Source organism: Dryobates pubescens, chromosome 4, assembly GCF_014839835.1.
Source record: "Dryobates pubescens isolate bDryPub1 chromosome 4, bDryPub1.pri, whole genome shotgun sequence".
In the NCBI taxonomy this organism is placed as follows: Eukaryota; Metazoa; Chordata; class Aves; order Piciformes; family Picidae; genus Dryobates; species Dryobates pubescens.
This window is the reverse complement of record NC_071615.1, coordinates 10,499,769-10,516,356: the sequence shown is the minus strand read 5'-3', so window position 1 is coordinate 10,516,356 and position 16,588 is coordinate 10,499,769. Positions and strand designations below refer to the sequence as shown.

Here is a 16,588-nt window from a genome sequence, read left to right as displayed (position 1 = left end):
GCAGCCTGGGCTGTAAAGGGAGCATTCCCATCTGAGTTGCTGAGTTATTTCAGTGCCTGTGAGATCACCCAAAGGGCTGCTTTCTAAAATGGACAGCACAGGGGGTTCTAACAGTTTATCACCTTTGTCATCCTTGGCTTGCAGTGAGCGATCGAATCCCACCTCAGACACCAGCACCCCACAGCCACACCTCCCCTGAGGTTGTGCCTCTGTAGCAGCAATTAACCTTTACTGCTTGCTGGCTTCTAGTGCAATTATCTGTAGTCAGATGTGCTTATGGCTGTTCTGTTTCTGGAAGGACTTCTTAGCCTCTTCCTGAAAGTGTGAAAGTTGACTCTGTGTACTCTCCCTTTCTCTGCTCCCAGCCAGACCTTGACTCTCGTAGGAGAAGTGTGTGGCTTGGCTCAGCCTTGGCACAGCTAATTTCTTCTGTGGAATTCAGGCCTAGGCATGGGGGCATAGGGAGGTATGGGGGGGGAGTGTGTGTTGAGCATGGAGGATTGGTTGGGGGGAAGGTTTTGGATGATGTTGGCCTAGGGAGGTTTTGGTAAGCCCAGAAGGGACTCCTGGATAGAGGCTGAATATGAATTGTTGTTGCTGGTCTCTTCTCACAGGTAATTAGTGGCCTCAAGCTGCCACTGGGTAGGTTGAGACTGGACAGTAGGACAAAAATTTTCCCATCAAGAGTGTGTGGTCAGGCATTGGAATGTGCTGCCCAGGGAGGTGGTGGACTCGTGTGGATGTGGTGCTTGGAGATATAGTTTAGGGGTGAACCTTGTAGAGTAGAGTTCAGGGTTGGACTTGGTCATCCTGAGGGTCTTTTCCAACCTGAATGTTTCTGTGATTTTGTCAATTTATTTCCTGTCTGAGCAGTGATGTGGGTAAGGTGATGCCTGTGTGAGTGAGAGTGGTAAAAAGCTCCAGGAGCTTCAAAGCCAAGCACCAGCACCCCTAGATACTGAAAGCACAGGGGGCTCTGGAGGAGTTACAGCTGAGTAAACTGGTGTTGTGTCATCTTTCCTCTTCAGCCTCATGAAAGACTACTTCTTCAAACCACCTATTAACAAGCTGAGCCTGAACTTCTTGGATCAAGATTTGGAGATGGACTACAGGACAAGCTATCAGGAAGAGGTGTGTTTCTCCTGGCATTGATTTCCTTCTGTGATCTCTTTATGCAACTGCCAGTCATTGTTTTTAACACATTTATTTGCAGCTGATGACAAGAGTCATGAAATGTCACCATGTGGTTTACTGCTTGGCATTGCCTCCCCTGAAAGCAGCCTCCTTTCAGTTTTCCTGCTTTGGGCCATGTCTTCAGTCTAGTCCAGCATTGAGGCTGGAAATACATTTTCACAGTCCACCAAGATACACTGATTGCTTCTCTTCTGCCTTCTCTCTGTTTTCAGCTTCATCTTTGAAGGCTTTAGACAGGCCAGAAAACCATGCTAAGGTGACAGCTCTGAGAATGACAACTTTGAATTTGGTTCTTGTTTCTGTCACAGCCTCATGGTTTATCCCTGTGGAACCCAAACCTGCTCTGAACTCAAATGTCCTGATTTCTGTCAGGGTGCTGTGTTCAGAAACAGGCAGTTCACAACACTGTGGAATGGGAAGGGATAGACAATAAATTGGGAAGAACTTGGTGCCTGTTCCAGTGTTTCACCACTCTCACATGAAAGAGCTTCCTTCTAATGTCCAGCCTAAGTCTACCCTGCTCTTCCAGCAGCACTGTTCTGCAGTGCCTGCAGTGTGAGTGCTCTGCAGGCAGTGCTGCTCCCCAAGAGCTCCCTGAGCTACCTCTTGTGAGGAAGGGAAGGCATCACAGAGTGCTGCCAGGGCATCCTGAGTACTGCCACTCTGGGGACACTGCTGCTCTCCTTCCTTCAGTTGTTGTGACTTTGTCTGGACTGACAGGATCCTCTCACAGCTCAGATGAAAAGGTAGTTTTGGCACTGTGCTCACTGAATCTGTTCATTTGCAGAGTGGTACAAATGAGGAACAAGCTCACTGCCTAGTACTGAGTGCAGGCAGTGTTCTGGGGAGCAGAAGACTTGTCCAAATGAAACAGAGCCCTAAACTGTAGTACCGGAGATATGGGTAACATACTTTGTGTTTTCCCTTGGATCTTGCTTCTCGTGGTCCCTTGAGCAGACCAAGCTCTCAGAAGACTGGGCTCATCTAAGTAAAGATGTGGTGCTCATCATCTAGTGTTTGGCTGAACTGGCCAAAGCAGCACACAGCACAGCTGCACCAGCACTGGGGCCAGCACAAGAAGGGACAGGAATGTGTGGTGAGGGAGAACAGAACTGGATGTCCTGGGCTTTGATCAATTTAGATTACATAGTGTCCTGATCACTGCTTTTAATCTGCTCTGAAAGGGAGATATGAACTCTGCCACAGGCAACTCACTGTTTCTGTGGAGTGGTGTTTAGAGGGTTTTCTTAAAAAAAACCAACAAACCCCAAAAGATTTATTGTAAACTCAATCAGCATTTTACATGAAAATCCTTGAAGAGAGGATTCTTAGAACTTATCATAGCTTTATCTGCTAGTAACTCTGGCTTTAATGTTTCTTTGCATAGAAGAGGCCAGGAAACATTTTCATATGGTTTATTTCTGTATCATAACAGTCTGTAAAGTCACCCCACCCCAGGGGCTGGCTCTGCCACTGCCTTTTTAAAACACAGACTTGCTCTCAGGGAGCTGTGATAGCCATTGAACCACCTCTTCTGCTCTTTGCTGGGTTCAGGAAGTGTCAAATAGTTCTGTGTTTGGAGATCCATAAAATGGTTTGGGTTGGAAGGAGCCTTAAAGATTGGCTAGTTCTAACACCCTGCCATGGGCAGGGACACCTTCCACTAGCCCAGGTTGCTCAAGGATGCATCCAACCTGGCCTTGGACACCTCCAGGGAAGGGGCATCCATGACCTCCCTGGGCAATCTGTTCTAGTGTGTCCCCAGATTCACTGTAAAGAATTTCTTCCCAGTCTCCAGCCTAGATCTACCCTCCTCAAGCTTCAGTCTATTCCCTCTCATCCTAGCAGTACAAGCCCTTGTAAAAAGTCCCTTCCCAGCTTTCTTGCAGCCACCTTCAGGTACTGGGAGGCTTCTGTAAGGTCCTTGGAACCTTCTCTTCTCCAGGCTGAACAGCCCCAACTCTTTGTTTGTGAGCTGCTCTTTATGGTACAGTTGAATCAGCAAAACAGCATTTAATCACTTTCCTCCCTTCCCTTAATTCCACACAGGTTATAAGGAATGCTCCAGTGAAGACATTTGCCAGTGCTACCTTCAGCTCGCTCCTGGATGTGTTCCTCTCCACCACAGTCTTCCTCATCCTCTCTATCACCTGTTTCCTGAAGCATGGGATGGTTGCATCCCCTCCACCACCTGCAGCAGTTGTGGTGTTCATCATTGCCATCCTGCTAGAGGTGCTGTCTCTTGTCATCTCCATCAGGTAAACACAGCCTAAGAATGTCTTGAAATAGCAGTGGGAACTGAAGTGGTGGCTGGCTCAGGAGCGTTCTGCTTGACGGCATCCCAGGAGCTGCCTTGGGCAGTCTGTAGTACTTGGAGAAGAGGGTTAGTGAAGCCAAGAAGGCTTGTGGCAGATCCTGTGCAAAGAGAGGTCTAAAAGTGACTCTGATAAAGGCCACTTAAGGAAGCAGAATCTGCATGCCATGCCTGCCCTTAGGATGCCACACGCAGCTGAAGGCCTTCTCACAGAGTCATCAGAGTAAGGGAATTCAAAGACAAAACCTACCTGTTATTTAGGGAAAAAAGCCTCCTGCCTTTAAATCCCTAGATAAAAGTGCATTCTTCTGGAGTCAGACCTGGAATAAGTCATCAGAACTGCACAGAGCAGGCCTCAAGGCCTCAAAATACACCAAACCAACCTGGCTGCAGAAGTCACATTGCATCGGTCCAGCATTGGTTCCCTCAGTGATCTGTTTCAAGTCTCATGGGCTCATTATTCTAATAGTTTGTGGTGTTTGACACACCACTGGAATTCATCATTTCCCCCAAGCCCTGTGCTGTGTGACACTCAGCTGCTGTATCCCCAGTCCCTGAATCCTTAAATGAGTCCCTGCAGCTCAACCTCTCCTGTGCCCTCACAGGTGAGGCTTGGCTGCAGATGCAGACACTTGATATTTAATAGTGACTTCTCACTCCTGACCTCTACCCAGTCACCCAGAGGAGGCCTGTTCTGCAGTTCTAGGGCACCTGGAGGCCTTACCCTGGCATTTGTAACTGCTCAGTGAGTGGTTCCTGTGGGGTATCCCCTGGGCACAGCAACTGTTACTAGCACCTTCAAGCAGTGCAGTTGTCCCTCCATTCCCTGACACTCACACTCTCCTCAGTTGCACAGATTCAGTGTGTAACCTGTTGGTAAGCCAGATGACAGGCCTAACAGTAAGTTGTTTGTGCTTGCAAGAGGAAGTTTATCCTGCTGCTCTGATCCTTTATTCTCACTGTGTTTCCTTCTGACATGAGTGTGTTCTGAGGGTGGTGTGTGGAAGTGTGTGTCTTTGCTTGTAGTTCTGCAAATCATAGAATCATAAATTGGGTTGGGTTGGGAGGGACCTTAAAGATCATCTAGTTCCAACCCCCCTGCCATAGTCAGGGACACCTCCTCCTAGACCAGGTTGATCAAGACTCCATCCAGCCTGGCTTTGAACACTTCCAGGCTTGAAGCCTCCACAGCTTCTCTGGGCAACCTGTTCCAGTGTCTCACTATCCTCACATGGGGAAGAATTTCCTCCTAATGTCTAATTTCAAATGAGCTTCTTCCCCTTTGAAGTCATTACCCCTCATCCTGTCCCTCCATCTCTTTGTAACAAGTCCCTCCCCAGCTCTCCTGTAGCTTCCTTCAAATACTGGAATGCTGCAATAAGGTTTCTCCAAATCCTTCTCTTCTCCAGGCTGAACAACCCCAACTCGCTCAGCCTGTTTTCATAAGAGAGGTGCTCCAGCCCTCTGACCATCTTTGTGGCCTCCTCTGGACCCACAGCAATAGTTCCATGTCCTTCTTGTGTTGGGGGCTCCACAGCCGGGCCCAGCACTGCAGGTGGGATCTCACCAGAGTCAGAGAATCACTTTCTAGCCTAAAGCCATCAGCCCTCACCCTGTCTCTCAGGTGTGTGTAAGTTAAAATGTTTTTGCAGTTACAAGTCAGGAGCAATTCTGCTGTGGTTTCTAAAGAAACAGGAGAGTGCAGCTTGCACTCTTGGTTTGGCTTTGCAGGGTCAGGGTAAAAACCACTAAATTAGGACTTCAGCCACTGAAGGAAGCTTGTAACTCAGTGTGCCTGTAAATGTGTGCAGGCATCTTTACCTGAGAGCTGGCATTTGGGAGCAGAGAGAGGGCAGTTAGCAAGAGGGGAAATGCTTTTAAGGAGAGGATTTCTCACTGAGTGTGGTTGATTTTTTTAACTGTTAATTGTTCCTCTGTCCTCTCTCTTGCACCAGAAATGTGTTTCCCCCTTTGCAGAGCAGTTTCTGTACCTTGCCTTGAATGAGGGAAGGGTTTTTTTGGTCAGTTTAATGTGCCTGGACAGCTCTTTGGTCACATCAAGCAGTATAAAATCTGGGTTAGGAAGAAATTCTTTGCAGTGAGGGTGGTGAGACACTGGAAATAGGTTGTCCAGGGAGGTTGTGGATGCCCTTTCCTTGGAGGTGTTCAAGGTCAGCTTGGATGGGGCCTTGAGCAACGTGGTCAAGCGGGAGGTGTCCTTGCCTGTGGCGTGGGGATTGGAGGTAGCTGATCTTTAAGGTCCCTTCCAACCCAAACCATTCTATGAATCTGTTTAGCTCTGAACCACCCTGACAGCACTTTCCAGAAGAGTTGGTTTCTGCTGTCCAGATATATTTGGAAAAAACTTGTGGTGGTTCACCTTGCCACTGAAGTTTTATTCCAGTATAGTATTTTTCACTTCATTACTGTTCCCACTTGTTTTTCCAGAGCTGCATCGTGTTTGTCTTCTCTGATTTGGCACATGTATAAAAATTACTGCTCTAAGCTTAGACATTTTTATGTAGGTAGGTACAGAAGGGTTTATTTCAGTCCTGTTCTATACCTGGTGGTTTCTGGGTTTCTGAAGGAGAAGGAAAATTGTTGTTTTCAGTGTGCTCTCTATCTAGTCACGAATTTGCAAGGTGCTTTTGTCTTCCTGAGCTGTGTGTGGCTGTGGAGATGTTTAGTTTCACTGCAGCATGGTGGTGTTGAGAGCCCTGCTTTCTGGTAGTGAGCCTGGGCCATCACCAAGGTGACTTTAAGTGGCTTTATGATGTTTTCTTTTTAACACTGTTTGGTTTTGCTGCTAACGTTTCTAATATTTTCATGAGACCACGCTGGCTTAAAGCCCAAGTTTTACTTTCTAAGCTGGCTTGGGTGCCTCTTTTACAGTCAGCAAGTTTTAAAAAGCCAGTGCTTCAGGATAGCTCTTAAGTCCCCAGATGTCCCTTGCTGCTGGAGCCCTTGTGCACATGAAAGATGCGTTGCTCCTATCTTGTGATGGGAGGGAAGTGTCTGCACATTGCTCTGCATTTACTCCACTGTTGCAAGCAGCTGTTTCTCAGGAGCTTGCTACCATGGACTCACATTCACAATCTTTCCTCTACTAATGAGATGTGTTTGGGCTTAACTCTGATCTCACATCTAAGGCACCACTTCAATAAATCACTTGACATACAAACCAGGATCATCTCAGATCTGAGTAGCTCTTACCCGTGGTACCTTCTTCAGAGTAGCCTCATGATGTACATCAAAAAAGAGCAGTTGCAGAATCATGGAATTGCAAACTGCTTTGGGCTTTAAAACTCATCTAGTCCAACCCCTTTGCAGTCAGCAGGGCCACTAGAGCAGATTGCTCAGAGCCCCAGACGTGCTGACCTGCAATGCTTCCAGGGGTGGGCCATCTATCACCTCTCTGAGAAATAGGGGCCAGGGTCTCACCACCCTCGCTGTAAAAAACGTCTTTCTTCTCTCTAGTCTGAATCTCCCCCTTTTAGTTTAAACCCATTACCCTTGTCCTGTCACAACAGGCCTTAGATGTCTGTGTAGATGTAAAATCTCAGATGCCTTCTGGTAGGTTTTCAGTTTCAGATGTACTGGCAGTGGTGTATCTGGGGGGACTTCAGTAGGAAAAGGTTTATGGTTTGGCTTGGAGGGTATTTTTGGTTTGCATTTATAATATGCATTTGCTTTGGAGTAAATACATAAAATAGGGTTTAGGGACACTGAGACCTTCACAGCCTGAGGCAAACACTTCTGTGCAGTTCCCTTGAGCAGAAAGAAGAAAATCATTTTCTTCCTCTCCAAATACTCTTCGGAGTGAGGACTGCTCGCCCTGACCACTCGTTCTGCACTAAAATGGTGCAGAACTTCCTGTGCAGAAATGTCATCCCAAATGACAATCACAGAATCCCACCGAGATATCTGAAGGGAGGAGGTTGGACTACAATGCTGGGCACAATCCCAGGATTTCAGGAAAAGAGATTATTTTAGAACCAGAAAATTCTTGCCTGAGTTTCTCATTGTATTTTCATTGTGGTGATGCTGAACACCATGCCTTTAAATCAGTCTGGCTTCTAATTGATTCCAGCACTCAGCCCAGGAGGTGCTCACTGCAGCTCTTCTGGCTGAGACCCTCTGTCTAGCTGCAGGAGTGGAGAGAAGAGCACTGTCCCTGCCATCCCATGAGAAATAGGGTGCACTATGAAAGGTGTGGCCAGCAAGTCCAGGGAGGTTTGCCTACCCCTCTATTCTGCCCTGGTGAAACTACACATTGGAATACTGTGTCCAGTTTTGGGCTCCCCAGTTCAAGAGAGACAGGGATCTACTGGAGAGAGTCCAACAGAGGTCACAAGGATGGTGAAGGGACTTGAAGATCTCTCCTATGAAGAAAGACTGAGAGTCTGGGGCTGTTTAGTTTAGAGAAGGCTGAGAGGGGATCTTACTGATGTCTATAAATATCTGAGGGGTGGGTGTCAGGATGAAGGTGCCAGGCTCTTCTTGGTGGTGCCCAGTGATAGGACAGGGAGCATTGGGTACAAGCTAGGACACAGAGGGTTCCACCTAAACATGAGGAGAAACTAATTTGGTGTGAGGAGCAGGCTGCCCAGAGAGGTGGTAGAGTCTCCTTCTCTGGAGACTTTCCAAACCCACCTGGATGCATTCCTGTGTGACCTGCCCTAGGTGATCCTGCTGTGGCAGGAGGGTTGGACTGGCTGATCTCTAGAGGTCTCTGCCAACACCTAACCTTCTATGATTCTATGAAAAGAGTTAAAACTTGTAAATTCTGGAAGAGCAGGAGTCCTCCTGGAGCAAAGCTTACAAGAGAAGGATGTTTTGATTCCTCTGAAGTGTCTGATAATAAATTATTGGAGTATCTCTAGATGAGGATCCCACTGTGCCCACAAGTGCCACTCCAAAATTAATTACATCAAACTGCATGCACAAAAGGGTGCTTCATTTGTAAAGCACGTGGAGGATGTCATCTCTTGTGGATGTGGTGCAGGGTGGCCTTCTGCCCACTTGAACTGTGACTGCTTTGCCTTTCCTGACTTCAGCTGAAGTTCAGCAGAGCCTAAAGTTCTGCTGTATTCTACAAATCCTTTGGGAGATGTCATTGAACATCCAGCAGTGGTAGGTTTCACCTGGGCTTCGAAGGAGTGCTTCTGCAGCACAGGTGGAGGACATCTGCCCACTGTTTCAGCTGTGAGTAACAGTTTGGTTAACTTGATACTTGACATCTTGTTCTTGAGTAGAACTTGTTAGAAATAAGTATGTTAAAAAGTGTGGGAGGGAAGTTGCTTTTGATAGTATCCTTCAGGGAAGACTTCTGGGTGAAGAGGTGAGGCCAAAAAGTGGCTGTTTCAACCCTGTTCAAAATACTAAGGGGTGGGAGAACTTGATCCGTTGATCTGTGAGTTTAGAAGGACTTTTCTAGAGAGCAAAAAAAACCCTCCTGGATGAAGAAAGCAAGTACAATCAAACCAGTAGAGTGGAGAAGTGCTGTTGTGTGACTAAGCAGAGCTGCCCTCTGGCTGGTCCTGCACCTTCCTGGGCCCCATGGTCTGATCACAGCTGAGACCCTGCGGCCAACCGCTTGGATCTTCTTAAATTCCTAATGACTGGGAGCAGAAATTTTCTGCAGTTAGAGCTTAATGAACCCACTCCATTAACAACAGAACTGATAGAGTATTGATGCAAGGGAGAACAATGTATTCCATTTGCCTTGCTTTTATTTCCAACATCTGTGACTTTGGTATTTAATATCCCACCAAGTGGCTGCCGAGCCAAAAACTTTTGATTGGAACTCTGGGAATTGATTTTAAACTGCCAGTAAATACAGCAATGATGATAGCATTCTCCATTACCCATTAATCATTTATGTCAAAGTTACTAATTTGAACTCCAGCTTGTGTAAATATCTGGGATGCTTTTGCATTTAAGCCCTGCTGAGCTGCCCACTGACACTGCATTATTTACTGGTACTGCCCATAGCCATTAACGCTGTCTGCAGCTCTCCTCCCTGCCTGCATTTAATGCACTTCTGACTTCCTGTGATGGGAGCCTTGTGCAGCACTCAAAGGCCTTGGCTGCCTTCTGAAGGATGAGATTTCACAGAATGCCAGCATGGGGGAGGTTGGAAGGGGCCTCTGGAGATCATCCAATCCAAGCCTGCTGCTGAAGCAGGAGCACAGAATGCAGGCCTGTTGTGACAGATAAAGGGGTGATGGTTGAAACTGAAAGAGGGAGATTCAGACTGCATATAAGGAAGGAATATTTCATGCTGAGGGAGGCGAGATGCTGGCCTAGGTCATCCACGGAGGCAGTAGATGCCCCATCCCTGGAGCAATTGCAGGGCAGGATGTCTGGGGCTCTGAGCAACCTTCTGCAGTTGCAGATGTCCTTGCTGACTGCAGAGTTGGACTGAATGAGCTTTAAAGATCTCTTCCAACCTGAAATATTTTGTGATTCTATGACCACAATGTCCAGGTGGCTTTGGAATCTCTCCAGACAGGGAGACTCCACAAGCTCTCTGGGCAGCCTGCTCCAGGGCTCCAGCACCCTCACACCAAACAAGTTTCTTCTCCTGTTCAGATGGAACCTCCTGGGTTCCAGTTTGTGCCTGTTGCCCTTTGTCTGGGCACCACTGACAAGAGTCTGGCCCCATCCTTTTGCCCCTCCAGCCTTATCTCCTGCTGGGCATTGAGAAGATCTCCTCTCAGGCAGCTCTTCTCCAGCCTCGACAGCCCCAGGGTCTCTCAGCTTTTCCTTCTCACAGAGATGCTCCAGGCCCCTCAGCACCTTTGTAGCCTTTGCTGGACTCTCTCCAGTAGTTCTCTGTATCTCTTGAATTGGAGAGCCCAGAACTGGGCCCTGTAATCCATCTGTGGCCTTCATAGGTCAGAGTAGAGGGGGAAGAGAACCTCCCTTGACCTGCTGGCCATGCTCTTCTGAATGCACCCCAGAACCTCATTGACCTTCTTGGCCACAGGAGCATGCTGACCCCAGAGTGGAGAGCATCACGATTAAAATCCACTGCGACGAATTAAAAACCAGTGCAAGAAGATCAACATCAGCACAAGAAATGTGGCATGGTCCTGGGATTTGCAGTAGCTTTCTTGATGCTCACAGCTGCCTAAATAAAGAAGTGTCCTCATGGCAAGATTAACTGATCAGGTTCTCTGATGGATTTGTTGCTATAGTTCCCACAAGAATTTGTCCTGGCATGGAGGCTTGCGAAAAAAAACAACAAGCACCAAACCTGCAGAAAAAAGCTTTCTGCACCATGGAGTCCCTGCTGCGTGGGTTGGGGTGAGAGACATGAGCTGCACTGGGTACCTGCCACGCTTTGCATGCTGCAGAGCTGGTTTCTGTGCCAGCCTCCACGACATGAAGCTCCAGCAGAGCGTGGGCAGAGGTGTTGCTTCTCCTGGCAAGGCTCCGGCCGCTCTGCCGCCGGCACGTCAGCTAGGCCAGGGAGTTGCTGCTCTGCCCTGGAGCCTGCCTCTGGTTGCCCCCTCACAGCTCAGCCCTGTCAGTGCTGACCCTCCTGCCTCGGCATTCAGAGAACTGAGCTTTATTTTTAGAGACATGAACTTGGGTGGCATTTTCAGAAGGACTTGATACTGGGCAAGCTTGGCTGCCACTGAAGATGGGGATCATTCTGCCATTGGGGGTAGATGCAGCTGAGTCGGGCAGTGTGTGGGGCTCCAGAAGAGCCAATTCTTATTCTGCAGAAGCTTTCCAAGTTTATCGTTGCTTTTATGTGCGATTTTTTGTTTTTTAAACTTCTGTGCTTTGGAAATTCATCTCCGTGATGGAATACAGGCATCGTTCCTGGTGTAAATGGAGCAAGTCCTTGAGACGAGGAACTAGCAGATCTGTGAGCGCCCTCTCGTGGGGTCCTGCTGCAGTGCAGCAGCTGCCTTCCTCTTTAGACACATTTCTCTCTCTCTCTTTCTTTCCCCCCCCCGCCTTCTGCATTTAAATATATGAAAATCTGGAATTTAGATTAAAGAAACTCGAGGTTTCAAAACAGTGCTTGAGGCTGCAAAATTCGGTGAAGAAGCCTAAACCAGAGGATGAAAATATCATCCACAAAGAATGCACGTTTACAGGTGTGGAATGAGTGTCAAATTCACATCCAGAACTTCAGCCTGGCTTCAGGTTGGGATTTTATCCAGCATAATTCCTTGTGGTAAAAGATCAATGGAGAGCTTTTCTCTTTTAAAAGGATACAGGTAGTGTGGAATTGTTTGTGTCACCTTGGACATGGTGAACAATTTGTGTCACTTGAGAGATTAAACAGAATGTACACTAAACGTGACATTCACAATGTGGTTGTTTGGGTTTGGTTGGTTGTTTTTGTTTTCCTAAGCTGTGAGCATCTCTGTCCAAACCCAGTAGTAGTTATTGAATCTTTGAGCTCTCCTGTAGCCCACTGTTAGTTATCTGCCCAGACTGATATGGGTAATTCCTAACATCCACTTGTGATGGCTTTGAACAAAGCTGGAGTACTGTGCCCAGTTATGCTGCCCCCATCACAAGAGAGACATGGACCTGCTTCAGCAGGTCCAGAGGAGGGACACAAAGATGGTCAGAGGGTGGGAGAACTAAACTGTCACACCTGTGAAGACAGGCTGAGAGAGTTGGGGCTGTTCAGGGAGAAGAGAAGGCTCCAGGGAGGTCTTAGAGGATCGTTTCAATATGTGAAGGGGACCTACAGGAAGACTGGGGAGGGACTGTTTTTCAGAAGGGCCTGTGGTGATAGGTTGAGGGGCAATGGTTTGAAACTGGGCCAAGATAGATTTAGGTTGGACATCAGGAGGAAGCTCTGCAAAAAGAGAGTGGCAAAATACTAGAACAGGTTGCCCAGGTATGCAGTTGAGGCCCCATCCCAGGAGACATTCAAGACAAGTCTTAATGTGTCCCTGGGCAGCCTGCTTTTTGGAGGTGTCCCTGCTGACTGCAGGGAGGTTGGACCTTTGAGGACCTTCTGACCTCATGCAATCTGTGACTCTGTGATTGTACCATGTTACCTTTTAATATCTTCCTTAAAATCATGAGGAACTTGAAGAGCAATCCCAGTGTCTCCAGAGGTTATCCCTCGGATGTGCTGCCATAACTAATAGTTTTCTGTGCCACGTCCCTGAGCACTGAGCACCCTTTTACCTTTTCTTGTCCATTTTAACTGCTCTCATTTACAATATATCTCTGTTAAGCTGCTCTCCAGAGCTCTTCTGTTGGGCTCCTTCAGCACCACCCAGGTTTGGGTCCAGCAGCATGAAGTCAGGATGGTTCTGTGCCGCACGCCTCATGCGGAGCCAGCCGGGCTGCTCCGTGAGGTGCTGAGGGGTGAGCAAAGCAGCTGCCCAGCTGCTAGCTGGGCTGCCTGCCCGGGGTGCCAGCTCTCACCCACGCTCCTCTCTCCATTCCCTAATGAGAGGCACCAGAGGGTGGCTGTAACTGGGAGAACTGGTTTTGTTGCAGCATGGTGGTAAGATGGTGTGGACTTGGAGGGCCCCTGGGTGACAGCTCAGCTTCTCACTTGTTCCTGGTGTTAAGTTTTTTTTTTCATCTTAGAATCATAGAATGGTTGGGGTTGAAAGGGACCATTAAGATCATCTAGTTCCAACCCCCCTGGGGGTTGGAACTAGCTGGGACACATTCTACTTTGTTCAAGGTTCCATCCAACCTGGCTCCATCCAGCACTTCCAGGGTTGAAGCCTCCACAATGAGTCCAGCCATTCTCTGACTCTACCAAGTCTGCTGCTAAACCATGTCCCTCAAGCACCACATCTCTGCCTCTTTGAAACACCTCCAGGGATGGGGATTAAACCACTTCCCTGGACACGCTGTTCTGGTGTTTGAGAATCCTTTCAGCAGCGAAATTTCTTCTAATCTTCAACCTAAACCCTCCCTGCTGCAACTTGAGGCCATTTCCTCTCATCCTATTGCTTGTTTCTGGGGAGAAGAGACCAACTGCCACCCAACTCCAACCTCCTTTCAGGGAGTTGAGAGAGTCAGAAGGTCTCCCCTCAGCCTTTACTTCAGGCTGCACAACCCCAGTTCCCTCAGTTGCTCCTCACTAGACCTGTTCTCCAGAGCCCGCGGTGTATCACGTGCTGGGGTTGCTCACACAGCCCAAGGATGGGGACCTCTATTCTCACAGGTGGATGAGATATGTGCAGTGGTGTGCTGAAGCTGATGCCTCTCATTGTGTTTGTTCCAGGATGGCTTTCTTTCTGGAGGAGGTGATGGCTTGCACCAAGCGTCTCCTGGAGGTGATATCTGGCTGGCTGCCTCGACATTTTTTCGGTGCAATCCTGGTTTCTCTCCCAGCTCTTGCAGTTTTTTCACACTTCACCTCTGATTTTGAAACAAATATACATGTAAGTTGTCCAACTCTGTTTCATAATGTGATGCTTTGGATCTAACAATGCTTGTTGCTTCCCTGCTGTCTCCCTTCACCTCCCTCATGCTTTACCTCTGTTTGACAGAGATCCCTTGGAGGGATAGAACTGTGTGATGAAATGCTTCATTATGTAAATACAGTCACTGGCTTGTTTGGAAACTCTCCTACAAAGGAGGAGAAGGATACCTAGAAATGCTTCCCTATATAGATATTTTTCTTGTTGCCTAGACCTAAGCTTTCTGGAGGTGTTCATTCTAGCTAATGCAGGCAGTGTATCCCAGGCTTTCCATTGCATTCATCCTGGGTTTGATTTAGAGTCTGTAGTTGGTGATGCTGTGTGCAGTGAAAAATTTGGCATGCACCAAGTGAATCTCAACAGCAAGAACAGTATTAGCAGGGGATGTGTTTTTGTTTGCTGAGTTAGATGGAGGAACTCAAAGGAGAGCTCTGGGTACATAGAAACGATTCTCCTGGAGGAATGGTTCAAGGAATGCAATAAGCTGCCCTCTGAAAAGGAGCAGGCAGAGATGGGCAGCCCAGCCACGGAAAAGTCCACAGGAGATTTGGTGTTTCCTTTAATAAAAATGTTCAGAAAGGGGAAACAAGGGATTAGATATTGAGGAGGAAGAAGAACAGTTTACTTCAAAGGCTAAGTGTAGCATAAAACCAGTGCCTGAAAACTGCTTGTGAATAAAAATGGGCTGGAATCGGAGGGTGAGGTTTCTTTCTCTGCAGGTTTCTCTTGGGTAGCCTAGGTTACAATCCTTCCTTTCCAGGATCTTCAGGGAATACAGTTTCACACATCTTTTGCTATTTCAGGGCCCTGGGACTAGGTAACAGCCAGATCCACATCATCCCTTCTATCATAGATTACTACTGGATGTTGGGAAATGTTTGTTCCAGGGGAACATATGGATCAGTCATTTTTTGGGCCTTCCTGACTTAATTATCTAGTCCCTGATTATCATAGTCACAACAGAGAATATTTGATCCTCTTTCACATCCCCTGTTTAGAATCATTCTGCAGCTTTTACCTTTTGTGAACTTCAGTTAACTAATTGGAAGCTGTAAATTACTCGTTTTCAGTTTAATGATGGTCTTCTTCCCTCCTGGTGACCAGTAAACTAGTGTAGGATTGTTTTCCTCGTGCTGAAGGGAGCTGAAAGCCCTCAGATCTGTCCATTGATTTTTACATCATCCCATTCATCACCATCCTTGATCATCTCTCCAAACGTTTCCAAACAGTGTCTGCAGAACCATTTTGTTGGTGTCTTTTTGATACCTGTTTGGATCAGGTTGTTAGTCTGAGTGCTTCAGGCAGCAGCAGTGTGAGCTGATGGTGTTCATCAGCAAACTGAGGATGAACTTCCCTTTCTTTCCTCTTGCAGGTCCTCCAGAGTCGTGGGGTTGTTGGCTCACTCTCCAAGAGATGTCCCAGCTCGTCTTGTGCTCAGTGTTTCCGCAATCACGGAGCTCTAGGAAGCGGAGTTAATCTGTAGAGGGTCAGGTAAGTGTCATATTTTACTATGACATGGTTTTGCAAAGTTTTTTTTTTATTCAGACCATTTTATACCTTCCCTGGCTATAAAATAATTACAATTGAAATTACCAAAACAACAGCAATGAAACAAAAAAAAAAAACTTTCCAAAGCCATGTGTACATAGTAAAACACGGCACGGACTGACCCTCTACAGGCTGGCTTCACGCTGGGGGCATCACTTGGAGCGAGAACCAGTGCTCTGCCGCTTTAGGAGACCTGAAATGGGGGGAAAACAAAAGAAAATGTAAGTTTAACTGATGAGACTTCTAATGGAGGCTTCTGAAATTCCTTTTGCCCATCTTTGGGTCCAAAAGCCAAACCCCAAGGAGGCGAAAGCAGCCCAGAGGTGTTGCTGGGGGCTTGGAGGCGGTGAATTCCGCGAGGCGTTTGCCCGCCGCCGTGGCTGCTCGTGCCTCGCGGTGCCGATTTGTCCTGCTGCGGCCTTGCTGATCTGCGGTCTCTGCACTTGGGCTGTGAAGGAAATCTGAACTGAGAGAGAATGATCACTTGGTGCTGTGACCAGCAGCGTGGAGCTAGAGCAGAGCTCCGTAAGGCGGTGGTGGAGCCTCTGCTTTAGCTCGGATGGTCATGAATATTCTCCATGAAACCGAAAGCCGCACGTCAGCCTGGGGGTTTTGACCTCTGGGAGGTGGCTTCTCAGGGAAATAAAGACTTGCTGGGCAGTGTTTCTGTCCTGTCCTTTCTTTTCTATATCCAGTAAAGCTATGGGAAGGGAAAGGGGTTTTGAGACAGGGCAGCTGAAACAGAAAATCCAAAATTGCCCTTTCAAATTGGCACAAGCGGTGGTGTTGCCAAGGAGCAGCTGACAGTGACTGATACCTGCCTTTTGTTGTCAAACCAGTTTGGCTTAGCTGAATTCACCTGTTGCTGGCCAGTGTAAAAGTGTCCTCTGAGAAGTGTTTGTAACAGCAGTTGGATAAAGTCTCTGAGGGTGAATGTTCCACATTTTCGATGCAGTGCAATCTTCAGTTGCAAACAGGCAGGGTCTGGCCCCAGCAGCTAAGAGGAGGTTATCAGGAATGTTTCTCTTTGTGTTTCATTTAAGAAGAGGCACTGAGCTTGTGGCAAAGGTAAGCTGAAGGGATTGCAGGTTACTGAAATAAC

The 16,588-nt window shown here is 47.6% G+C and overlaps 1 protein-coding gene across 2 annotated transcripts in view; it reads left to right on the top strand.

The window, feature by feature from the left end:
* Nucleotides 1-16,588, top strand: part of ADCY9 (adenylate cyclase 9) — a 101,732-nt gene that overhangs the window by 75,023 nt on the left and 10,121 nt on the right. For both annotated transcript variants that reach the window (XM_054180478.1, XM_054180477.1), the window contains 3 exons: nucleotides 1,029-1,131; nucleotides 3,244-3,452; nucleotides 13,740-13,899. In XM_054180478.1, coding sequence (XP_054036453.1) covers nucleotides 1,029-1,131; nucleotides 3,244-3,452; nucleotides 13,740-13,899 — 472 coding nt within the window. The remainder of the gene's footprint in view (nucleotides 1-1,028; nucleotides 1,132-3,243; nucleotides 3,453-13,739; nucleotides 13,900-16,588) is intronic.